Raw genomic sequence first — 25,794 nt, forward strand, 5'->3', positions numbered from 1 at the left:
GTGGTTCAGGGTTCACACATTGTACATTTCTCTGGAGCTGCTAGTATTTTCCACTGTTATCTGAAGTAACAATGGGATTTAACTCAAAGTCTCGTATGTGCTGTCTCTGTAAATTGATTTTGCTAAGGTTGCTGGTGCAGTAGTACCAATTCATAAAGACTCAGTCACCAATGTTCAGCCTTTTAATTTTTAAGTACTAATATTCGGTTTAAAGTTTAAGATAAACGGATACATAATGCTGGAGAAGACAATGAGTGGTAAACCCAAAAGACTTTGTTTATTTAGCAAATCTCTCCATGAAAACAATGTACAACTATCAAGGTTCATCGAGTCTGATTACATATCACCTACAGAGGTTACAAGCTATTGCTAAAAGGTAATGAATAGATCGATAGTTGACAGCAGTAATGAATAGGTGATCTATCAATATGGGCGACACCTTTGATCAAGGCCGCGGTTACAGTCGGACATTATCACCACAGCTATGCCTTCCTCCGTTTGACCCACGACTCCTGTTATTGCTGCTGTATCTGTCACTGTGCCATACCTGGATCCATTGAGTCATTGTCGCTCCTTCCACTTCTCGGTTGTGGAGGAGTGATTGGTTGCATCACAGGCTGTTGCTAAAAACAACAAAGAACCAATAAGATTAATAGGTTTACTGATGCTAGTGTAAATTAAGCATTTACTATCAAGGTCAAGGTAGGCAGGAAGCCCCAACCAGAACAGATACAAAATCAAAGTAAGGAAACTTGCAAGTGTTGAACTGTTTCCACAATAAACAGAGGAACTAAAAAGAAATTCCTCCAACCATAGTAAAAACTGGTAATTCCGTCATAGTGTTGTCAATTTAGCAATGAACCACTGAGACACTAAAAATGATTAGCTAAAAATTACCGCAACTATCCGACAATTCACTTTTCTAACGTCAGTAGCTGCAATAATTTATGGCTAACCATTTTTACTGCCCAAATGAGTCATGCCACCCTAACTCCTCCATTTTCTGTAAAGTGGAGAGTAGGATGCAAAATTATCATGTAACATGATGTTTTATTGTTTTACATGGCTCCATTACCATTTGATATTTTCGATCAATCAGGCAAAAGCATGGGAAACATTGCCATCCCAGCAGGAGGAGGTCCTCTGCCATAGATTAGAGGAGTCTAGACTAAAAACTCAACAAATTATGTACTAAAGCAAATGATAGTAATCACGGACCCACTAAGGTCTTACTTTCCAGTCATTGGTAAACAGCCAATGGGGCTGACCATTTGCTTTAGTCTATAAATACTTCACTCGAGCTATATGAATTGAAGACAATAATCATGTAAATGGAGCAAAGAATAACATGATTAAGACACAAAACAATCTGGTCAGCTTATAGTCCTATACCAACTAACTGACTGGTTAAAAGTTGAGTACCAAAACCTCATTTTTTTTGGAATGGGATAGTTGAAGGACATATACAAATTAACTAAGTTCACTGATTATATTTGCCTAAGAAATTATAAGAACTTAGTTAAAAGTTATCAAGTGGCTAGTCAACCACATTAATGTCCCTAAAATTCTGATTAACCAAATCACGGCAAGGAAATATAATCACCTGAGAGGAAGAGGGAGTATCTAAATGCTTAAGGTCTTCCACTTTACAAGCATTTTTGCCGAGATTAAATCCGGATCTTATGCCTTGGAATACGCAGACCAGGCATTGTTGTAATACTCGACAAATTGCAAAGCTACGGTTGCGGCTGGAGTTATATTGGTCCTGAGAGAAGAAACAATGAAAACCATGATTCAGTGCAGCAGCAATCCCTGGTTTCCAAAATACCCTAATTATACCTGATGAACACAGAACATTCACAGACACAGCCACAAATATGTGAAGCACAGCGGTAAAGCTGGTTTTCATCACCACACAACAAGAAAATACACTTTCTATGAAGCATTAGCAAATCAACCTTTCGCAGTTCCACCCAGGAACCAATTTCTGTCACAGCCTTCCTTATATCATCCTCTCCCCAGCTTCTACAATTATTTCCAACGAGTGCTTTGCTTGAGAAGGCGGGCACTTCACTGCTTTATCCTGACAAGTAGGTAAGTGGACAAATATATAAGAAATTCTATAAGGGGGAAAAAATGCCGGTGGCAACTAGAAAATAGAAAGGTACATATCACGGCAACAACACAAATAGTTGTAGCTTACTGTAAAAACCATCTCATGTCAAACAACCAAAGAATGTGCATAGGATCTGTAGATATAAATGTAAGACACCATTTCAAATCGTTTATTGGACCTAACGCAACTATGCGCTCTATAATCACATTCCTAATGTGGAATACGACTGAAGCTTGAGGCAATGCTAAACTTTTGAAGGAACAGAAACAGAATTAATTTCTCAGAGAAAGAAAATGGATTACCTTCAATTTTGAAATATGAGTTCCTTTATGGCATTCACAGCCAACTCTTTATTTCTGAAGGTCACAAATGCATAGACCCAACTCTCACGAGGATCTTTTCCTTTCATCAGCCTTATCTGATATATCCAAAATACAAACGCAACTAGTGTGAACCCTGAACATAGAACACAGTATGAGGGGAGAAAAATGAAAAAATTGGAAAAACTGTTACCTCGGTGGCCTCTTCAACAGTCTCACAAAATCTCCTTGCATCCTCTCTGGAAGCTTCTCAAGGGATGCTGCCAACATACACCTCAAAGCCATTAGGGGGAAGGGCAAGGAGCTCAGCGTGTTTGTGGAACTAAAAGATTTTTTTCTCTCTCCACTTTGACAAAGTCGTGAGCAGTTGACAAAGTCAACAGTGGGTGAAAAGTGTAAAAAGGGGGTTGAAAAACAGAAATCATTTCTATTTCATGATAAGTTGCTCTTCCATTTTCATCAAGGATAAAACAAAACAATCCACTGATTAATGTTTTATTCCACCTGGAAATGAGAAAAATAAATCTACGCTGACCTAATAATGTCAACAATGATTCTGCATAACAAGATTCTTCCATTTAAAGACAAGAACCACAGTGCCAAACAGGGTGCCATATGATGAGCAAGAAATCTGGCTAGCAGACTGCGCATTTCATCTTAACTAATCAACCTCATCCCATGTTTGAGAACCTTTGCCAACACAGCATCATGCACACCCAAACAAAATAGAAGCTGAAATGGTTAGACGAGGATCAACTCAGTGTTTCTGCTTCCTGTTGATATCATATAGCACACACACATCTGCAGCGGTCTTCATCTGAACAAATAAACATTTATTAAATAAATCTTCTCTGAAAACATAAATCCACATTGAGATAACAAGGTATTATACAAGAGTAATTGATTCAAGATCAAATGAAAATAATTTATCGAAATTGTGTACTAGAGTGTTTTTTAAGATAAAAAACTTACAGCCTTACAGGTGTACAGTTTTGGACTAGGATACTAGGTGATTTAAGATGATGAAACTCAGATTCTCAGAATCAGAACAAACTCTTAAGGAACTGTTTAAAAGTACAGCCGCAGTAGTGCATCTAAAGCATTGGGTTCATGCAAAGTCAAAATTGGTAAGTAACTTAAGCCCCACAACCCTCTGTCAAATACTACATGTTATTATGACCTCTTTATCTCCCTCTTCTTACTTTTAAGCTGCACTTCATGACATAAACTTTTTTCTGAATGTAAAATGATTCGCAATACTGGCATTATATATATTGATTAACTTATCTCCATACATCTCTACAATCATACTGCGGCTTTCTGTCGACCCAAGAAATTTTTGAGTCGACTTCATGTAGTGTGATTTGCTGCCACATTAAAGTGGATTCAATAGGGATAACACCAACAAAAGGCATCTTTTGTTTCTTCAGAGACAGATAAATGCTGGAAAATACATATATGATAATGAACAATAAAAAATCAAAAAGTCTACCTTGATTGAATTTGCGAGCTAACCAGCCGTCTAAGCCGTCACACACAAAGCTGCAAGCACAGAGGTTCTAAGATAGTAAGATGTGAAGATTTCAACGGCAATGAAGAAACCGAGTTTGAGATTTAAAAGCAATTCCTAAGGAGCCAAAGATTACCTGATGAAGTATAGTATTGCGAAGAGTTTCTTATCTTCAAAAGATCGAGCAAATGCAACAATATTCATGATAATTCTTATGTATCCTGAATAGAAATGAAATTGAAGAAATGAATGTCAATTGACGGAAAAGGAAGGAAACAAATAATTACTTCTGAGAACGGCAAGTAAGGACACCTTAACTCTTTTAAGGAAAAAAAAAAACAGAAAAAAAGAAAGAAAAAAATAACAGATTTGAACAAGGACTGTAAGTATGTACCAGTGATATTGGGGATGTAAAGGTAAACAGATAATGTGGACTGCTTATTCTTATTCGATGTGTCAACTACCGCCATTTTGTGTAAGAAATAGAAAGAGTGAGATATAAGAAGGTTCTAGAAACAATAGTTGGTCTTCAATTTGTTACAAGATGAAGTGCGTTATCATCAACTATAATTCTCTCAGCAATGTCCCTCTTTCCCTGCATAAACAAAAGAATTACCAAAACCCTCAACAAAACTGACATAAAAACAACAATGTGCTTGTGCGTGTGTGTAATTTGTTTAAAAACAAACAAGAAAATAAAATGAAATGAAATTATTGTTGTAAGGTATAACGTATATGCTAGGTTTTGCAAATGAGACAATTAAATCAGATTACTTGGATTAGATTAGCTATGCATGTATAGATAAGCAACGAAATGTTCCAAGATATAACCAGAATCAATTAGTAAAAATGAAATAAAATTTGTTCTTCGTATCTACCAGCCTATATAATTATTGTTAAATTAAATAAAATCAAATTAAAGAAAGAGATTTGGATCAGATCGGCAGAGGCAGCAAACCTGAAGGAATAAAACAAAGCAAAACGTTTCTTGAGGAGAAACAAATAAGATTCAGGGGAACTGACTTATGAATATGGTGATGAAAGTAGTGTTCGTAGCAAAAGAGAGTGTATTCAACAAGAATAAATTTCTCTCTTGCTCTCTTTATTTAAGTAGTGCAGCAGAAGATAGAGTGTGATTGAAACAAACTAGTGATTTCAAGGATAGAATCGTTGTACTCTTCAGCTCTTTCGAAGAAGAAGAAAGTGAAGATGGATAATGAGACCAAAATGCAAACAAACGAACAAAAAAATGAGCCAAAGGACGATCTCTGATTAGTTATTAAAAAAAAATACCGTCATTTTGCTTTTTGGAATTCATTTTTGTTGTGCCTTTATTTCTCTAGAAAGAACACACTAATATAAGCCACGTTTTCTTCTTCGGAGCAATGGGAATAAAAGTTATATAATGAACAACAAACAAGCATGTCAGGACTGTGCACAATCTGCAAAGTTGGAGCAGTAGCTGTGTGAAAAATCTGATGAATATTGGGAAGAGCATTTTGATACGCCACATTTTTGTTGATCATTTCAATATGATTCTTCTAATATTATAACGTTGACAATTTTACCATAGAAGTTCTGCTGTTGTGCACTAATCCTAATCCTTTCAATATGAATGAATACACTTTACCCTATGATCACTTGTCTACAAATTTTTGCAGCATTTCATATCTAACAAATGACAATATTCTGTTAACAGTGACGGGTTCTGTATCCAAAATTTCAACACTTACTGCTTGTACTACCAAGATACCTGTCTAGTTATCAAACATGTATAATGGTTATTGGTGTGTTGCCTGATAAAGCCACAGCTCCTATAATCTGCTAACGTTTTAACCTACTACCATTCTTATCAACAACAACAACAAGAGTTGCCGCATTTCATTAATAGACTACCACCATTATGTAGGTTTCCTCAAGCTGAAATTACTAGATACTACTTGAGTGACTGAGTGAGTAGTGCATAAAAAAGGAAACAGGGGTTTTACCGAATTCATCAAAATCATGACACTAAAACAAATGACAAGGAACAATTCTAAACTTCAATCTAAAAGAACCCTACTAATGAATCAACACAAACAAATTACAAGCATTGGAAGTTCCCAATTAGGTTTTACTTTCATCATCACAGGAATGTGATTCAAAACCCTTAAAATAGTCACTATAAAATATCAGTTCATTTCATCAACATCAATATCAATATCAATTCAACGGCAAAACCTCCGAAAAATGAATCAAAACCCATATTCCACAAAATCAATTAACAATGAAAAAACAGATATGTCTAGTGAACTAACCTTAAGATATTCGGATTCTAGCAGATTCTTCAACGTTCTGTAGAATCACATCCAACTGAAATGAACTTCCAAATCTAATTCAGAAAAGCTGATAAAATTTGGTTCAGAGCAAAAATGTGGATAAGACTTGAGAGTAAACGGGGGCTGAAAAAAAAAATTTTTTTAATTTTCTTGGGAAATGGCGCTAGACCAACGTAGTCAATATCGGATACCGGATTGTCTCGGCTGAGGACCGGTACACTGGTACAACATTGTATCGGGGAGATCTCGGTTTCAAATATCGGGGAGATATCGGTTCTAAATTTATATCTATAATTTATATTGTTTTACACAAAATTATACAACATTAAAATGCATCAATTTTAGAAAAACAAACAAGTTCATTCAAAACATAAGAGTCGTCGTATGAAGTTCAAATTGGAAAAATGGGAGAATTCACAACTTTAAAGTTCACAATCTGGAAACATAATTAAACATGGACATTACAATTTTAATCAAAATCATTCGATTCATCATAGATATCATAATCTTCCGTAGCTCCATCATCTCCACCAAGTAGCCCATAATTAGAGTCCAACATCAAGTCATCAGGTAGTGTTTGTGGCATTTGAATTTGATGCATTAGAAGAATCCATAATCACAACCTACAACAGAAATAAAACAAATTAAATTATAATATATGTCAGCATTTTCTCACTGTTTCTAGGGTGGCACACAGCAGACAACCCCTGAAATCTTAAGTGCATTTCTATTTTCCTACTTGATACTTTATTTAAGACCCAAATGAGGGAAGTTCAGTTGAATAATGTGTCATGAGAAATGTCGTCAAAACCTACAGCAGTGAATCATTAGACACGAGAAAGAAACTTTACTTACCAATATCATGATCAGTTTTAATATCTGCTGCAAAAAATTTGAGTGAACTCAATTCACCAAAGATGGAGGCCCAAAATTCTGTGACTGATGCTAATGTTGGCAAGGTGTGAGGTAAATCTAAGACTTAACAGATGGACTCAATGGCTATAACCAAACAAAGCACGTAGAACCAATTAAGTCTTCAGATTATGTTTGTTGTATATTCAGTCTCATAGAAACTGTCTACAGTACTCATACCGAAAATTCAAATACGATAGAAGCTACAATTAAACCCACAAAGATATAAACACCGTTGCTTAGATTAGTGGAAGTCAGTGGAATGACTCACATGACTATAAAGCAACCTACAGTCCAAACTCATACCAAAGGAACCTTAAGTCTGCAAGCATAATCACCAAACTAGCATGTCAAAAATGGGAAGAATGCTAGCTGCGTACCATCCCTAGCATTTTCATTTTACCCAAATTGTCTCATTTTTACTCTTATAGACAGGCTCTAGGAGAAGTAGCATCACTAATCTCACCAGCACAAATTTTGGGATGTTAATTACATGTCCCTAGAAATATCCAGGTGCACATTTTCGGTTATGAATTACCACCTCCAGAAGAACTAAGTAATGTCAACACAGTTCTGAGAGCAAGTTGGAAAAATCCTTGCAGCCCCAAGCTACAGACAATATTCAACACAAGTCATAATGAGAATGAACACCTTACGTTGTCAATGCTCTCCGATATTTGCAGTTCCTTGCTAAAATTTTAGATGGAAATTTATGCACACCCCACACTCCATTCTAGAAGCTTGAGATACATCGATCTATTTAAGTGCACCATATATACGCTGAGAAAAATGGCGTACAACTGGTCGTGGTGCATAGATTGAGTACAAGCTTCAGATTTGCAGGCACTCTTTTGTTCCTCCACAGAATTATCAAGATTATCAATGATATGAACATTAAACACTTCATTTAAAAGCTGAATAACAATATGAGTACCAATAAATCCAGCTCCACCAGTAACTAATATAGTCTGATCAAAATTACAAGCAGAACCCATTTCTCAAAACCAAATTTTAACAAAACCCAAACACAAAGCTTTTCAAAAGAAGTTGAAACAGGAGAGAATTTTAAGAATTTGAGATGAGAAGAAGATATGAGAGAATGAATGAGAATAGAAAAAAATATATAGGAGAGTGGTTTGAGCAAATCAAGGAACACAATTGTGTTCTGTTGCTGTTAAATAACAACAAAAGTAGTGGTTGAAATGAAATGGATTGTACGAATTAAATCCAACAATGAATTTACGAATTAAATCAATGGATTGTACTACAAAGTATGAGTTGAAATGAAACAGTAGCCTAGATTTAGACGAAATATTAAGAATATTTCATGAAACAGTTGCAGCAGTAGCCGTACCTTGATTTATTCTGCTCTTACGTTAATCATTGGAGAAGCTATACGCTGAATCTGTACAGTTGGTTTGATAGTTTCATACAGAAAGAACACACATAAATTGATTAGATCTAACAAGAATGGAACTATCAATTAAGATGGAGAAACTAATTTGTTAATGATGAAAACCAACCTTTTGTTAAGATAGAATCAATTAAGATGGAGAAGAAGAACCTGCAAACAAATTTACCTGAATTAAATCTCTTCCCTTTGCGTATCGATGGGATTTAGGGATTAAATTTCTTCCCTTCTCATAGAATTCCGAAAATGCCCTCATAAATTACTGTAAAAGCCGAATATCGCCGATAAATCGATGTACCATTTTTCCCGTATCGGACGATATTATCGGTAAAAAACCGTATCGCGATATTAGGATTTCCGTATCGCTCAGCGTCCGATACCGGTAATATCGCCGATATATCGGCCGGTACGGACGAAATTGACTACATTGGGCTAGACATAGAGTTTAACGTCCCGGCACGTGCAGTTCATACGTGAGTAGCAGAGAATAGGGTCGTAGGAATTACTATTTAGTCCAATTTTTCATGACCCGGTTAATGGCTAGTCCACCCACGAAAAACATTTACTCGTTAGTCCAAAAACATGCTCGCTAGTCCAAAAACTTTGTGGAGATTATAAAGTGTATTTTCTAAATGCCTAAAACACCCTTACAGATCTAATTAGTATCAACACATTTAATATTACTACTAGTAACTAGTATTAAGTAACTATTATGTTACTACATATTACATATGTATACTAGTATACTAGTAAACTAGTATTAATACTAGTATATATGTTATTACATATTACATATGTTACTATCATACATAGTATATTATATGTTAGGGTTAGTAGAGTAATTTTACTCTTTTCAAATCTTTTTTGGACTATGGAGTAAATATTGTTTCCCGGACTAGCCACTAATCCGGATCAGGTTTAGTGGACTAAAAAGGAAATCTCTATTTTCACTTTTTACATTGGAGAGGGCGGCTGTATACATTTTTTTTCTTATCCCCATCAGTCTCCACTCCACTTCAGATCTTCTTCTCAGTCTGTAATCCGGCAAATATTATCCCAAACAAGTAAGTTTTAATCTCTCCTATCCGATTCCGATTTCTTTATTAGGGTTCTATTCTTACTGGGTTCTTTCTGTTCCCAAGTTGTTTTTTTTTTTTTCTTTTAGACCTAATTTGATCTGTAAAAATTGGGGTATAAAAAGAAGAAATGGGTGATAATATTGCAAAGACTATTTGGACACCATCAATGACTCGTTATTTCATTGAGTTACTAAAACAACAAGCTCTGAGAGGAGGCCCAAGAGGGAAGAAGAAGATGACTGGTTCTGCACTTCGAAAACAAGTATGGGCACACATTACAGCATTATTCAGACTGAAATTTGGGGTTCAATATCACACAGATGTATTAAAGAACCGTTTCAGGACTTTGGGTAGGAAATATGATGCTATTACTACTCTTCTCAACAATGGATTTCTATGGGACACAACCAGGCATATGGTGGTTGCTGCTCATGATAATATGTGGAATACATACATTAAGGTAGTACATTTCTCCATCTGTTTCACTTTTTTTTTCCAAAAGTATCACTTTTCCTGAGGAAGTATTAAGGCTCATTTGTGCAATTTGAGTGGATTAGTCATTTGTTTAAGTTGTGTGTGTTGAAATGATGTGTGTCTGTGTGCAGGCACACCCGGATGCAAGGTCTTACAGAACTAACAGCACACCGTTCTATGATGATTTGTGTGTGATATTCGGTGGTGCACCTGTTGAGGAGAAATTTCGTGATGAAGAATATATGGAGGATGATTTTTTGATTGAATCACCTGCAATTGAAAGAGACCCAGCTTATGATGTCAAAGACTCTTCACATGCTGGTGATGAGGCTATTTGGAAGATAAGCACAGAAGAAGAAGAGGCTGGTGCTGAAATTGGTTTCTGTAAGGCAGAGAACATGGTTCATTCCTCGGAAATGCCAAACAAACAGAGCGAGAAAGTGTTATCTGACCAAGGGGCTTTTGCAAATGAAGGATCGTCAAAGGTAGAGCTGACTCGTTGTGAATATCGAACTAGGGTCAGTTGGACACCCTCAAAGGACCGTTATTTTATTGATCTTATGAAGGATCATATCCTTCAAGGGAATAAAATTGGGCGTACTTTTACGAAAGATGTATGGATGCACATGATTGCACTGTTCGGCGAAAATTTTGGAGCTCAGTATGACAAGAATGCATTGTATAATCGTTTCAAAACACTGAGGAAACAATATCTGTGTGTTAAGGGACTTCTTGGCCATGGTAGGTTTGAGTGGGATAAAACACTACACATGGTCAAAGCTGATGCTCATGTCTGGGATGACTATGTCAAGGCACACCCAGACGCCAGACAGTACCGAGTCAGGTCTGTGCCATATTACAAAGATTTGTGCATAATATATGGTGATACATATATCAGCGGAAGAAATAACAATCTTGGCGGAGATCCAGTACACAAAGTTCAGGAAGACTCCTCATATTTGAATGGTGATATACTTAATCAGCATAAAAAAGGTCTACTTAAGTCGCCATTAGGTTCTGGATACTCTAACAAACTGAAGAACACAGACCAGAGTATGATTGATGCTATTCAAGAGATGAGGAGTGCAGTCACTTTGTTGGCAGAGAAGACCGAAGAAACGAGTGATTATGTCTCAACAGAAACTTGGATGGCAGCACTTCGTGCTTTACCGGACATAGATGAAGAACTACTTTTAGATGCATGTGATTTTCTAGAGGTAGATGCAAAGAGAGCGAAAGCGTTTGTACTTTTAGATGTAAGCCTTCAAAAGAAGTGGTTGTTAAGGAAACTTCGCTCTTCGTAGACTACCGAATGTGTATTATTCTCATAAAGTTTTGTGTCATGAGAATAAATTTGGACAGAGAAGACATGGAAATGGTTGAGGAAAATCGGAACAATACTAATGGTAGTTTGGTCACTAGGCTGAAAGATATGGCTGTAAATTGGAATAATACTAGTGGTAGTTTATGAAATGGGGTAAAAAAGGATTTAAACATGTTGATCGAGCCGTGGAAGCTACCCAAAGAAAATGGCTAGAGATTCAGAAAGTGGTACGCTTGCAAGACATAAGTGAGGTGGAAAAACAGCTAAAGATTGAGCTTGACAACCTGGAAATTACAAGACAGAAATTTTTGAAGCAGTGTAATACATCCCATTAGATTTCAGCAGCTGACAAAAATACTAGAGCGTTTCACCTGTCAGTCATGCAAAGGAGAAGGAAAAATAACATTCCTGCAATTAAGTTGGCGAGCAGTGAGTGTACTTCAAATCCTGACAGTATCACAAGCATGATAATTCTAGCCACCTACCTTCTTTCCTGTCAAAAGCATCCTGCAAGAGGAGCAAATAAAGCAACTCAGCTGTGTACCATCTGTGAGGAGTTAAAGACTGCTCTAAGTCATATTGGTGATCTCAGAACCTCTGGTCCGGACGGCTACCCAGCTATTTTCTGTTTGAGGTGCTGCCATCTTGTGGGAGCTGAGGTTACGGAACTCATTCAACATTGCTTCAGCTCTGGAACTCTCCCTGCAGGTATAAACCACACTAACCTCACTTTGGTGCCTAAATGTAAGTCTCCATAAATTGCAGCCGAGTATAGACCCATCGCCTTGTGTAATGTGTTATATAAATTTGTAACTAAAGTAATAGCTAGGAGACTTGGGCAATTTATGGATGGTTTAATAGCTAAGAATCAATCGGCATTCATGCCAGGAAGACAGATCCTAGACAACATAATAACCGCTAAAGAACTTGTTCATTCAATGAAACTCTCTAAATCAGTGGTAGGATCTTTTGACCTGAAACTAGATATGTGGAAAGCTTATGATAGGGCGGATTGGACCTTCTTAAAGCATATTCTAATGGGAATTGGTATAACTGGGTCCCTTCCTGTTTTAATTATGAGTACTGCTTTCTTTTCTGTTATGGTAAATGGAATTCCTATGGGTTTCTTCTACGAAGAAAGAGGGATTCGACAGGGGTGCCCCCTTTCTCCCTACTTATTTATTCTTATATCTCAGGGTCTTTCTTGGTTAATCTTAGAACGTGCTAACCTCTATAATGGCTATAGAATTAACAAGTATACACCTGCGGTGAGCCATCTTTATGCTTGCAGATGACTTAATGTTCTTTGGAGTTTTAAATGACAGCACTATAACTTCTCTGCAAGACATTCTAAATATCTATACTCGTTGGTCCGGCCAAAAGACAAATTTTCACAAGTCTTCAATCCACTTCAGCAAGTGAGTCAATCCTACTAGACAGAGAGAGATAGCTGAAAGGACGGGTATTCCAATTATGCATGCTGGCGAAAAGTACTTAGGAACTTATCTTCCCAAGTCCGATAAAGCCTGTACTTCATATAAATTCCTTGAATTGAAGATGGACGACAAACACGCTGGCTGAAAGAGACATTTCCTAAATCATGCTGGGAGGACTACTTTAAATCAAGGTGTTCTCGCTTTAATTCTTCCCTACTACATGGCATTTTGCTGTCTTGTCCCTAAATATATTTTGGCCAAGCTTATAAAAGAATAATGAGAGCATTCTGGTGTGGGGATAACAAAGACAAGAGGAAAAGGCACTTCATTGCATGGGAGAAGCTCAATGAAACCAAGGCTAATGGTGGTAAATGGTGGTATGGGGCTTAGGAAGCTTGAGGATATCAATAAGGCCCAGATAGAAAAATCTATGGAGATTCTTGAATGAACGATGTAGTCTCTGGGGTTGTTTTCTTGAGAGCTAAGTATGTTAAAGAGAAGAAATTCTGGAGCTGTAATCAGATTAGTAACTGCACAAGTACTTGGGGGGAATTATGAAGGAAGGTTGTTGCTGGCAAGTGGGGAGTGGTACTACTATTTCTACTTCGAAGGATCCCTGGTTCCCATCACTGGATCCATGGTTTTGACAAGAAATGCAGGTTGTGCGAGGGCCAAGATGAAACTGTTAATCATCTATTCTTGCAGTGTCCTTGTACTCTGTCCCTCCTATTTGCTTCTCACCTATCCCTGTGTATAGAAAATTATGCAAACTTGTCCATTAAAGATCTGCTTATCAAGTTACTTATGGTTAATGGAGTAGGAGCCGAAAGTTGCAACTAAATTTCGTTGAGACAAATTACATTTATGATAATAGATCCTTGGATTTTATAGTCTGGAAATTTTTATTTATTTTCCTGTACAGTTTCTTGATAGAGATTCCATGATCGTCTTCCTCCGGCCAGTTTCTTGAAAATGGCCGTGAAGCAGAATCCATGAGGATTAGATTTGGTTTGGGAAAAAAAAAAAAAACTAGTATTTCTTTCTTGCAATAGATGAGATGGGTTGTCGTGCATCTCCATGGAGGTAGCATTCTCCAATGCAACGGGATCTATCATTTATCACATGTGTATGTAGTTCAGGCTGTAAATTGATTTTGATGTTCAGCCTTGTAAATTTAAATTCTAATATTAAATCTAAAGTTCGAGATATAAATCGGATACATCAATGCTGACAACATAATGTTGAAGTTAATGTGATAACCTAAAGACTGTTAATTTAGCACCTCTCCAAGAAAAGAATTTAGAACAACTATTAAGGCTATCAAGTCGACTACATGTCCCCTACAGAGGTTACAAAGCTAGTGTTGATGGTGATAAATAGATATAGATTGCTCATTGCTGACAACTACAGAGGTTACCACATGACACTACTCTCCTCTGGTTGTATTTAAAGAGATGGGTGATCTATCAATATGGGCGATACCTACGATCACGGTCGCGGTTACGATCACGATCACGGTCATTATCACCACCGTTATGCCTACCTCCGCTAGACCCACGACTCCTGTCATTGCTGCCATATCTATCACTACTGCCATATCTGTCACCACTGCCATATCTGTCACCACTGCCATATCTGTCACTGCTGTCATACCTGGATCCATGGGATCCGCGGTCATTGTCACTCCTTCCACTCCTCGGTTGTGGAGGGGGAGTGATTGGTTGCACCGGAGGCTGCTGCCTAAAAATAAGAAAGAAACAGTAATATTAACAGATTTACAGATGATATTTTAAGGTTAAGCAAGCATCTTATCTTATCAAGGTAGACAGGCAGGACCGACAAGACAAGATACAAAATCAAACACAGAAAACTTGCATTTATTGAATTGTTTAGACAATAAACTGAGGAACAAAAAAATGATTCCTACAACCTTTGTAAAAACTGGTAACTCCATTATAGCACTGTCAAATTAGCTAAGAAAATCAACCATTTCAAAGTTTTCATGTTTTTATGACAAAGCAATATATAAATACAAGCTAAAGCTTTGGCACAAAGAAGCGAAGGTGTTCAAAATATAAAATATAAACGGGAAATATATAGAGGTAACGAGCTTACAGAACATATCCAACCCGTCCATCAGGTAAAAGCATGGGAAACATTGCCATTCCAGCAGGAGTAGGTCCTCTGCCATAGATCAGGGGAGGCTAGCAAACACAAACATCATTAATTAGTACAGGACAAAGCATAAAAGGAAACGCAAACACAACCTGCAGATGTTGATACGCCAATAATAATTGTGGTAATAACAATAATAAAAGTGAATCAATTACGAATATTAATAATATCTCACCTGAGCAAGTCCTGGTGGTGCACCATAAGCACCACCAACAGCACCATAAGCACCACCCACAGCACCATAAGCACCACCAATCATCCCATATCCCATTGGAGGATGGGTTGGAAGTACAGATGATTTCTGGGGTGTTGGTCGTGAAACAGGCTTCCCATCTCCCTGTGTCTTTGCGAGAGAACACTCTAAACTTTGACCTATTAGCATCAGAAAGAACATGATCATCTTTTGTGCCTTCAAGCATTAATCAGAGCACAAAGAGAAGAAATCACATAATGACCATCTTGAGAAAGAATTACCAGCTATTTCATATTTTTCGGTGTCCTTGATTGCTGCCATCGCACTTGACCTCTCAGCATAATGCACAAAACCAAATCTGTTCTTTTCCTGGCCAGGCTTTGCAGGAGGCAACACTACCTTTGTGATCTCACCGTGATGTTCAAATGCGTCCCTTACTTGATCCTCAGTTACGTTCTTCGGCAAATTCTTAATATATACTGCCTTTATCTGTAAGGGGAAAGTTTCAGTCAAGAGTTAAAGTCAAAGTAGTATTTCACACTAAAAACCCCACTATTATGTCCTAGACTAATGATAGTACTCATGGACCCACTCAGGTCTTACATGCCAATTCATTGGTACACAGCCAGAGATCATGGACCCACTAAGGTCTTACATTCCAAATAATTGGTATGGAGCCAGTGGGAAAGCACATTTGCTTTACTCTGTAAATATTTCACACAGCTACACAAATTGAAGACTATATCATGTAACCAGGGCAAAAATTAACATAATTAAGATACAAAACAATCTGGTCGTTTTATACCATATAACGGACAGGTTAAAAGTTGAGTACCAAAAACTCTTTTTTTTTCCAGAGGGACGTAAACTAACTGAGTTCACCAGTCATATTTTCCAGATCACAGGGATAGAAATCAAGCGTATAGGTTATTGAACCTTAAAGAGATCAGCCAAGTAATTAAATGGCTAGTCATCCACATTACTGCTCCTAAATCAAAATATCTGAACCTCAGCAGGAAAAATAATCACCTGAGAGGAAGACGAAGTATCTGAATGCTTAGGGTCTGCCCACTTGACAGTTGGAGCATTTTTGTCAAGCTTAAATTTAGGCCTCGACATCTTCTCCCTCGCATACTCAGCACAAGCATTGTTATAATACTCAACAAATGCAAATCCACGGTTGCGGCTGGAGTTGTATGGGTCCTGACAGAACAGCAATTAAAACCATGAATTCGGTACAGCAAGACTCCAAAATAGCCAGGTGGTTATAATCACCACAGAACAAAATTAGCAAACCAACCTTTCGCAGTTCCACAAGTTCCACCCCAGGACCAACCTCTGTCACAGCCTTCCTAATATCGTCTTCCCCCCAACTTCTAGGAATATTACCAACGAATAAGCGGTGCTTTGCTTGAGAAGTCGAACACTTAACTGCTTTATCCTGAGAAGTTGACAAGTGAACAAATATATAAGCAAACTCTAAACGGAAAACAAAATGTGGGTGGAAACCAGAAAGTACGGAAGTACATATCACGTCCACAATACAGATAATAGTAATTTACTGTGAAGATTGTTCCACATTGAAAAACCGAAGTGTATAGAATCTGTATATGCAAATCTAAGACACCAATTCAAATTGTTTGTTGGACCTAACACAACTATGACTTTGTAAATCACATTCCCCGGTGGCATATAATTTAACCTTGAGACCATGCCTGAAGTTCTTAAGGAACAGAAACAAAGTTAATTTCTCAGAACAAGTAGATGTATTACCTTCAATTTCGAATTATTAAGTTCCTTTATGGCTTTCACAGCCAAATCTTTATTTTTGTAGGTCACAAATGCATATACCCTACTCTCACGAGGATCTTTTCCTTTCATCATCCTTACCTGATATCACCAAAATACAAACACAATCGCTAAGAACCCAACAAATATATGTTACACAGCGTGAAAAATATATAACAGCCATCAAAAAAAAATGCTACCTCGTGGACGTCTCCAACTGTCTCACAAAATCTCCTAACATCCTCTTCGGAAGCTTCTAAAGGGATGCCGCCAACATATACCTCAGCGCCATTAGGGGGAAGGGCAAGGAGCTCAGCATGTTTCTTGCTCTCATCATCATCTAAGGCATCTTTCATCTCTCGATCAGTACCACGACCTACACGGGCATCAGCGTCCTCTTCCTCATCTTCTTCCACTTCCTCTTCTTCTACCTCTTCCTCCTCAACCTCTTCTTCAACATCTTCCTCGACTTCCTCATACTCTATCTCTTCCTCCTCTTCCTCAGGATCATCTAGGTCCACCTGCTCTTCAGGCTTTTCAGATTCGACTGGCTTACCATCTCCTAGAGCACTTGACTTCTCTCTCGGCATCTTCTTCTTATATATTAAATAACGTTAAGCTTGCAGGGCAACTGTGAAGGAAGTACAGAAGGTAGAAGAAATTGGAGAAATTCGGAAAGGGGAAGGCCACAATGAGTTGCAATGTGAGAATATTGATAGAATTTGTGCCATCAGAAATGGCTTCATGGAGTAAAGGGATGATAAAAGTAGTAGTATTTGCATCATTAGTAGTAATGAAAGGCCAAGTGAGATTTCTTTCTTTCTTGAATGATAAAAATATTTGGGGGATAATTTTAGGGTTACAGAAAATGAAGATATTTGGCCAGTTATTTAACTATCTAAAATTTCCTGTACAATGCATTCAAATAGAAAGCACACACAACAACAAAAAAAATGCTTCATAAGAAAAAAAAACTTCCATAGAATCAAGCAAAAACGGTGACCTAGATGTAATTCAAAACAGCAAGCAACTATCTTTGTAAGAAGTAACAAATTAGGGGTTTTTCTAGGGCATCAAATGCTTGAATTAAGTCTATCCAGTTCTAGAAAATACAGGAAAAAGAAAACGTAAAAATCAAGAGAGAAGGAGAAAAGTAGAGAGATTTACCAGGGGAGATCGGGTATTGACAAGCGAGCGCAAGCGAAATGAAGGGTTTTCTGTGCTGAAAAACCCCTTCTTGTTGGATAAAGAAGAAGAAGAGAAAAATCTAGGGTTTGTGTTGGTACTTTTTTGAGCTCGTGGTGTTTCCTGTAGATTTTGAGATTTTTATCGATTTGTTCTCGAACTTATAATATTGAATTATATTGATATTGACGTATGTGGGAGGACGGTCCTACCCTTATGTGTGTCCCGTGCCTAGTTAGCAATTCGGGATTCGGCAAACGTACGGAACGGCAAACGTACGAGTATTATACGGTTTTGTAAAGTCCAGATTCGGTCCAAAATTCGGTCAACGGGACGTGATTCGTCAGTAATTCGGAACGGCATACATACGTGTATAATTCGATTTATAAATGTGAGTTCGGCTCTGAAAATTCGGTATCTATATATAACAAATAATTTCTATTTATAAGGTCATAGACCAATTTTTATGCATATGTGTGAGTTATTTAAAGAAAAAATAAACTTAATATGATGATATTAATAATATGTACAACATTAGTTATCCAAGAGGACGTCGTATGGTGGTTTAGATGCTTGGTTAGTGAGTTTGAGATCTCTCTCACCTTCACCTTCAAATCTCTTCAGTCGTTTTTGTTTCATAAAAATTACAACACGTCTAATATTTGGTCGTGTATGCTCGGAAGGCAGTAAAGCCCAAAAAGTGGAGTCTTTGAAAAGTAAAAGCTAAAGAATTTATGGCGAATTAAGCGGACGTATCATTCGGAATACGTAAAATTCGTGAACGGTTCGCGAATAATCCGGAAATGCCACATAATACGCGACTTGGGTTCGGAGTTGCAAACGTACGCGAATAAGACGGTAAAATTCGTGATACGGAAAAATTCGCGAATGATTTGCGAATCATTCGCGAACTTACTAACTAGGGTCCCGTGAAGTGTTTATTAGATCATTTGACTACCCGCTTGGATACTAGCAAATTTTTTGAGCAGAAGTTTTGAAGCAGAGTTTAATCTCAAAAGTCTGGAATAAATAAACCTGTCGTTATTAGGGGCTACCCTGAAAGAATTAGGCGACTAAATAAGATAAAATATGTTGAAAATACTTGTATGTCTCTTCACAAGCGGTAGTTTAGAATATAGTTTTGTCTACCGATTACTAGTTTGTATAAGAATGGGTTATTGTCATAATCGGTAGCATACTAACATATCATATCTACCTATTGTTAAAGTAGAAAAATACAATTTTATCTGTTTTATAAAAAAAATGAATTTGGGACAACCGTCTATAATCGGCAGCAAAAGAACATCATCTATCTATCGATTATAGTTGCCGACACAACCGTTGAACGATTAAGAACACCTAAACCCTAATTTCATTTCATTTTCTTTATTTTCTTTTCAACTCTTCTTCTCCTCTTCTTCTTCCCTTCTGATTGTGGATAGTAGAAACATTATTCCCCCTTTTCAAACTTCAATTCATTGTCGTTGTTCATCGCCGAATCAAAAACATCGTCGATTTTTCTATAAAACGATGACTGATATTAATGAACCCTCGAGAGATCGAGAAAAAATAAAGAACAAAGCAATTGCAACTGCCTCAAACGACGAAGAACACGAACACGAAGAACATGATGAGGATGACGTCGCTCGTGTAGGTGGTGGTGGTGATTCTGATAATCAAACTCTCCAGGAAATGGCCCCAATTAGGTAAGTTTCTATCACTTTATGGGTTTATATTGCTTCAATTTGACGAATCCATGAAATTTAGTTTTAGGATTTTCGGTTATTTCCCAGAATCGGTAGTTTCGATCTTCAATTTAACTACCGATTTACAACGACCACAATCGGGAGTTAAATTTTATGGGTTACTCCGGATTATGTATCGATATTTGGCACTGCACCCAAACATGGGATTAATCGGTAGCTAGTTTTTATTTTGCCTTCCGATTGTAACAAAGGATTAGAACATGTAGGGACACACAATTGGTACCCAGAATCGGAAGATACTTAATAGTATTTGTCTTCTGATTGTGTATAATCGTAGTTTAGACAAATTCAACACACTACAGATTGTGAAGTTTTTAAAATTTTGTGATTTTAGCAAAATCCTATTTCGGGGCTACGTTTTAATCGGAAGCCAAATGCTATTTCTTTACTTCCGAGTATAGACAATCGGTTGATATGTTATATTGTTTTGTTCTGATTATATATGTCTCATAGCTATATCAGTTTCTGAACCCAAATTGATGCATAATCGGGAGAAAGAAATACAATATGACTTCCGATTAAGTGTAATCGGAAGAATTTTTTTTACCTTTTCTTTCGATCGTGCAGAATCGGAAGTCAATCCTAGTTTTTTTCTCTCGATTGTGTAGTTTGTAATGTGATTCTTACGAACCAATTTGTTGTTTAGGGACAGGTGAGGCAATAAAGACAAAGATACAACTGTTTCAGGGCCTCTTCAAAAAGGGGGTAAGAAACTAACCGCTAGTGCGCGGAGAGAGAGTAGCCAAAAAGGAACTCAAGAAGAAGTACAAGAAAGTGCACCGGAAATCACTCAAGATGAAGGACAACCAAGTGGTTCACAAGGAGAAGGATGAGTTATAAGGAAGCCAATCGCGAAGAAAGCATCATACCTTGTACCTATTGCGTTGAAGAAGACGAATTTTTAAGAAGAAATCCCTGGGCTGCCTAGAGATGGTGGAGCATTGTTATTTGGCTACAAAGACTCCTAGGCCAGAGAAATCTACGAAATCGAGGTAATAATCGTATTATTTTTTACAAACATATTGTCATTTTATTCGTAATAATACTCTATTAATTTTGTAATATGTTTTGTATTTAATAGTATCATTCCGACGCGATTTGTCTACTCAAGCCCACTGCCGCATCAGTAAAAGTAATGAAAGATTGGCCTTTAGATGGTGAATGTGAGAGGTTCAAGAGAAGGATAGCCAACTCTGGATTAGCTAGTGCTGCCCAAAACTCAATGTTGGACCATGATCGGGTTGCGATATCGGCTTTTGTGGAGAGAATGTATCCCGAGACTGACACTTTTCATATGCCATTTGGGGAGATGACCATTACTCCAAATGATGCCAAGCAGATTCTTAATCTCAATGACAATGGTGTGGATGTCAAGTATGAGTACACAAAGCAGTTAAGTCGGGCAAAACTTTATGATTTGTGTAACAAGTGTCTTAGTTGGGATAAAGAGACCTCAGACATTAAGTTCAACAGGTGCTTCTCTTACAAAACTAGACAGTTTAACATGAGCCAGTTGATCAAGATGTTCAAAGGCACTGCCGAGAAAGAACAGAAAGGGTCGTTAAGTGATGCCGAAGTGGATGTCGCGGCCGCCGCCTATCTCTTGGTTGTATTGGGATGTGTCATATTCCCCAATACGAGTGGCAACCGAGTAGACGTAAACCTTCTGCAACTGTTACATCCTCTCAATAAGGTCGCGGACTACTCCTGGGCACGACAACCATTGCATTCTTGATGGAAAAGTTGGGAAAAGCGTTGAGGATTAGAACTAGCCAAATTGCCGGGAACGTGAGTCTATTCCAGGTATTTTCTCAACTGTAGTAGTCCACTGATCATTATGTGTTTTTTTTTCTATTTTAAGAATCAATTTCTAATACTTGGTTTGATATCTATGTAGACATGGATCTATGGCCACTACCCCGGTCTGGGATTGGCAGAGGTGAACACACGGTGGCAGAGAGGTACATCGGGAGGAAAAAAGTACAAGTTCACAAAGAACCGTACAAGGTCAAAGGACGAGCAGTTGGTTAACTTGAGGGAGAAATTAGACTCACTAAAGGCCTCGGATGTATGCTTTGATCCATACAAGGAAGACCGAGCTAGTGGACATATAGGGCCTCGTTCCGGGTTGTCCCATTATTTTAGACCATTGTGGCACAACACATGTTATGTGATGTACAATGGCCCCAGGGTGACGCGACAACATGGTGCTTGCCAAACAGTACCATGGCATCATATGAATGACAATTTCAAGTTGGACGTGGAGCATAGCGAGTCTAACCAGGACAACATCAAGGTAGTTTATTCTAGTGATCCATCTGTTGATGAACATTGCGATAAGAGGGAGTACCACATGGTGAACGTTGGGAGACCTGTCACCCGAGGTCATGAAAATTCTCCAGGGTATATGAAGTGGTACCGAGAGCATTCACATCTAAAAGTAATCCGTGAACTTAAAGCAAAGTCGACCTCGGCCCATTCCATTTACATTTGTATCATCAAAGAAAAATCCTCGGGCTATGATAAACTGGTGCGTACGGTTATGACTTTTCCCTCTAATATTATGGATCAATTTCTTAGGTGAACTCCATTTGATGTTTTTTCAATTAAAAAAACAGATGAATAAGTTCAATTCTTTGTCCAAATGATGCGCTGATTGCATAACGGCTGGAGTGCCTGTGCCAATTGAGAAGATAAAAAAGCACAGGGAGATGATTGATAATGTTGATAATGAAGAGTATGCAGCTGAGTTTGGGGAGAAAGTGACGAAGAATCCGCCCAAGAAAAAAGCATCAAATGCGAACAAAAGATCTCAGGATTCTTCAAGCTCTCATGCTGGAGGAAAAACTGAGGGAGATGAAGGTATGCTGGTGATAATGTGGGTCGTGCGGCTCGTCCGAAGCGTTCTAAAACTCTAGATGACAATACTAAGAAGAAAACTAGGAATTAGGTGATAATGTGTTGGTCGATGTTATGGATTATGTTGTTTTAATAGTTTCTTTTGGATTATGATGTTTTAAATACTTGTTTTGGATTATATATTCTTAAGTTTATGGGTTATGAATGTATTTTGAGTTATGTTTATTACTCCATAATCTGAAACTGCTGAATTTTTCACCATAATCGGAGGTTACAAATCAACCTTACCTACCGTTTCTGGTAAATTTTCAAAATATTGTGAGACATGTTCAGAATCGGTAGTAATATTATCAACCTTAACTACCGATTATAGTGGCTTCATTTTTATTGTTCTTCTGAACCTTAACATCCTTATAATCGGACACAACATTTTATCATTGTCTACCGATTAACGTGAGGTTTAAAATCGGTAGATTAGGTGAACTGCAATACCTTCCGATTATAGCTTTTCCCAAATTCGAAAAACCTGAGATTTTTTCAAATATCGATTTTGGGGCAACTCCATAATTGGGAGACATGGTAACTAAGTACCTTCCAATTGTAGGTTAGTTCCCAAATTCGAAAAACTTGAGATTTTTTCAAATATCAATTTTGGGGCAACTCCATAATCGGTAGATTAGGTGAACTTCATAACTTCCGATTATAGGTTTTTTCAAAATAACAAAACTTCCAAACTACATATGTACACAATAACCTCCGATTATCCTAAAATCTACCGATTATGGAGGTAAACTACCGATTGTAGTTTTATCTACCGATTATGGAGGGTATAATTGCCATTTCGAAAAATCACCGATAAGGGATGACTTAATTTTAGGTTTGGGTGACCCTATTTTGTCTTATTAGTTGCCCCTAATTATTTTAGGGTCGCCCCTAATGACGCCGGGTAAATAAAATTTGTTTTACAATTTTTTTTCTTTTAATTTGAAAAAAAAAAAGATGATTCTCTCAATTTCATTGATATATAAAGATTGTATATAAATGTTAAGATACATCACTGAAAAATATAATGAAATACAGATTTTTTGTATCACGGTATAGTAAGTAAATTGTAATACAAACGTATTAAAAAACTGAATTTCAGAAAGAAAATTGATGATACTTGATGGCCTTTGAATTAAAATTCTGCTATTTGTATTTGAAGAATTTTTCTTCTCCGCAGTGATGAAATTGTCTCATAAGGAGTGATAAGCACAAAACACCATTATCGCAATCAATTCCGATAGCAATTGATCTTCATGCGAATGTAGAATCACGTCATGCCGGAAGAAATTGTCCTTGATGTATTTGAGAAGCAATTGATCATCATGAAGAAATGCGTGGGTTTGAGAATACCATAAGACAATAATAAAATTGAAATATGAAAAACATAAAAATCGCATTGATTAGTGCTATCTTATTATATAACTAATTAATAATTGTATCCAAATCTTGTTGGAAGATATGAATAAATGTTCAGATGATATCCACAAAAAGTTTTTTTGTATTTTGCTTCTAGAAATCATTCTGAAATTGTGTACCCAAATTAAGTTCTGATTTTTGTGCTTCAAGAAGTCAAAAAACAACTTCCGGAATGATATCCAAACAGGCTATATAAGTCAAATGGTAACTTCTAGAGGGTATTTGGATACTAGAAGAGGTGGAAGTGCTTCTGTCCATCCCATATGTCATAATAAAAACGATTTGTTTTGACAAAGAATCGGCGTCTTTTTTATACTTTTATAATTCACTTTGAAGTTGTATTCTCAAACTAACTTCTTATTTTGATTAACTAAGAGCATGCCCGATGTTTGGGGTCAAGGTCATCCTATATGGAGGTCTTATTAACGCCTTTTTTTTAGTGAGTCATTGTTGAATGACAAGAAAATTAAAGCTAATACTTTTTACCTAAAGTTCATGTCCAATCTCTAAGGTCTTATCTAACAAATTTAGAACAACCGTGCTAGTTGAACAGCCTTCGCATCCAGCCTTTATGGACAGCTGTTGATGTGAAATAAAACAAAAACGAAAAATTCAGACCCCCGATTTTTGTTGACTTGGGTAATTTTTCAACGAGAAAAAGAATAATTTATTCAATTAAAACTAGTTTCTCTGTCAATCTTTTTTTATCTGAAGTTAACTATCTTCGTTCTCTCTTCCTTATTCTCTTTGCGGGTATAAATTATAAACCCTAGATATTTCTTCCTACTACGAAAATCAGTAGTCAAAGTTATAAATATTGTTCTTTGCGATGAATGTGGAATCGAGCTACCTGATAAAATCTTAAAAATACTAGATCTATTCAAGGAGTTTTAATGGAGAACCACCAAAAAAAAAAGATCATTTCGATTGGTTAAATCCAAATTATTGATTTCTTACACTTAAGTACACGGGATTGTCTAATGTTACTTGCTTAGAAATGGGGTTATTCTGATTTTAACCAAATCTTAATGGACATTTGGAATTTGAATTCACTTAGACAACCCTGAATTAGCATGCTTAAATACAATTCAGACCATCGTTAATCTTCATTATATAGTTACAAAGACTAGAGTTTAAACATAAACAAACTCAACAGAGTAACCTATGGAGGGTTAGCGATTTAAATTAAGTTGATTTTGTTTCACAAAGTATGATTATACTTAAAATACAAAAAACAAAAGGAAGAGACATTGTTTTGGATTTTTTGTTTTGGGTTTGAAAAATGAATTAGGTTGAGAGCGAAAGACATATAGAGCTATTTTGAGTTCTAAGAATAATAGAAAGAGATGGAAATTACTTCCAATTGAATGAAAATTTATTCATTCTTGTTAGTCAACAGAAACAGAAGTTTGAATTCTTAATTTTGTCTTGTAGTCCAGATGGATGACACATCAGCAGCTGTCTATA

The 25,794-nt window shown here is 36.9% G+C and overlaps 2 protein-coding genes and 2 long non-coding RNA genes across 8 annotated transcripts; 1 reads left to right on the forward strand and 3 right to left on the reverse strand.

Moving 5' to 3' along the window:
* Nucleotides 1-268: 268 nt before the first annotated feature.
* On the reverse strand, nucleotides 269-6,376 carry LOC113313763. Of its 3 annotated transcripts, XR_003342023.1 has the most exons (10): nucleotides 6,244-6,376; nucleotides 4,341-4,541; nucleotides 4,083-4,167; nucleotides 3,929-3,978; nucleotides 2,972-3,253; nucleotides 2,630-2,696; nucleotides 2,419-2,534; nucleotides 1,959-2,083; nucleotides 1,604-1,765; nucleotides 269-623 (listed from the first exon to the last, which is right to left on the reverse strand). It is a non-coding gene; the product is annotated as an uncharacterized LOC113313763 (long non-coding RNA). The 3 variants fall into 3 exon arrangements; XR_003342024.1 differs by having other exon boundaries at nucleotides 269-617; nucleotides 2,630-3,253; XR_003342022.1 differs by having other exon boundaries at nucleotides 2,630-3,253.
* Nucleotides 6,377-6,603: 227 nt separating this feature from the next.
* LOC113308613 lies at nucleotides 6,604-8,767 on the reverse strand. Of its 2 annotated transcripts, XR_003339941.1 has the most exons (4): nucleotides 8,700-8,767; nucleotides 8,531-8,581; nucleotides 7,833-8,024; nucleotides 6,604-6,887 (listed from the first exon to the last, which is right to left on the reverse strand). It is a non-coding gene; the product is annotated as an uncharacterized LOC113308613 (long non-coding RNA). The 2 variants fall into 2 exon arrangements; XR_003339942.1 differs by lacking the exon at nucleotides 7,833-8,024.
* Nucleotides 8,768-9,582: 815 nt separating this feature from the next.
* On the forward strand, nucleotides 9,583-13,971 carry LOC113309013 (L10-interacting MYB domain-containing protein-like). Of its 2 annotated transcripts, XM_026557451.1 has the most exons (3): nucleotides 9,583-9,651; nucleotides 9,753-10,126; nucleotides 10,272-13,971. In XM_026557451.1, exons 2-3 carry the CDS (start codon nucleotides 9,794-9,796, stop codon nucleotides 11,442-11,444), a joined length of 1,506 nt encoding a protein of 501 aa, XP_026413236.1. In that variant the 5' UTR covers nucleotides 9,583-9,651; nucleotides 9,753-9,793; the 3' UTR covers nucleotides 11,445-13,971. The 2 variants fall into 2 exon arrangements, with proteins under 2 accessions (XP_026413236.1, XP_026413235.1); XM_026557450.1 differs by having other exon boundaries at nucleotides 9,598-10,126.
* A 76-nt stretch (nucleotides 13,972-14,047) lies between these two features.
* On the reverse strand, nucleotides 14,048-18,376 carry LOC113309012 (heterogeneous nuclear ribonucleoprotein Q-like). Its single transcript, XM_026557449.1, has 9 exons — nucleotides 18,224-18,376; nucleotides 17,257-17,687; nucleotides 17,042-17,158; nucleotides 16,569-16,709; nucleotides 16,298-16,471; nucleotides 15,550-15,757; nucleotides 15,251-15,447; nucleotides 15,016-15,104; nucleotides 14,048-14,640 (listed from the first exon to the last, which is right to left on the reverse strand). Exons 2-9 carry the CDS (start codon nucleotides 17,644-17,646, stop codon nucleotides 14,367-14,369), a joined length of 1,590 nt encoding a protein of 529 aa, XP_026413234.1. The 5' UTR covers nucleotides 17,647-17,687; nucleotides 18,224-18,376; the 3' UTR covers nucleotides 14,048-14,366.
* Nucleotides 18,377-25,794: the final 7,418 nt, after the last annotated feature.

This window comes from Papaver somniferum, chromosome 9 (assembly GCF_003573695.1).
Source record: "Papaver somniferum cultivar HN1 chromosome 9, ASM357369v1, whole genome shotgun sequence".
In the NCBI taxonomy this organism is placed as follows: domain Eukaryota; kingdom Viridiplantae; phylum Streptophyta; class Magnoliopsida; order Ranunculales; family Papaveraceae; genus Papaver; species Papaver somniferum.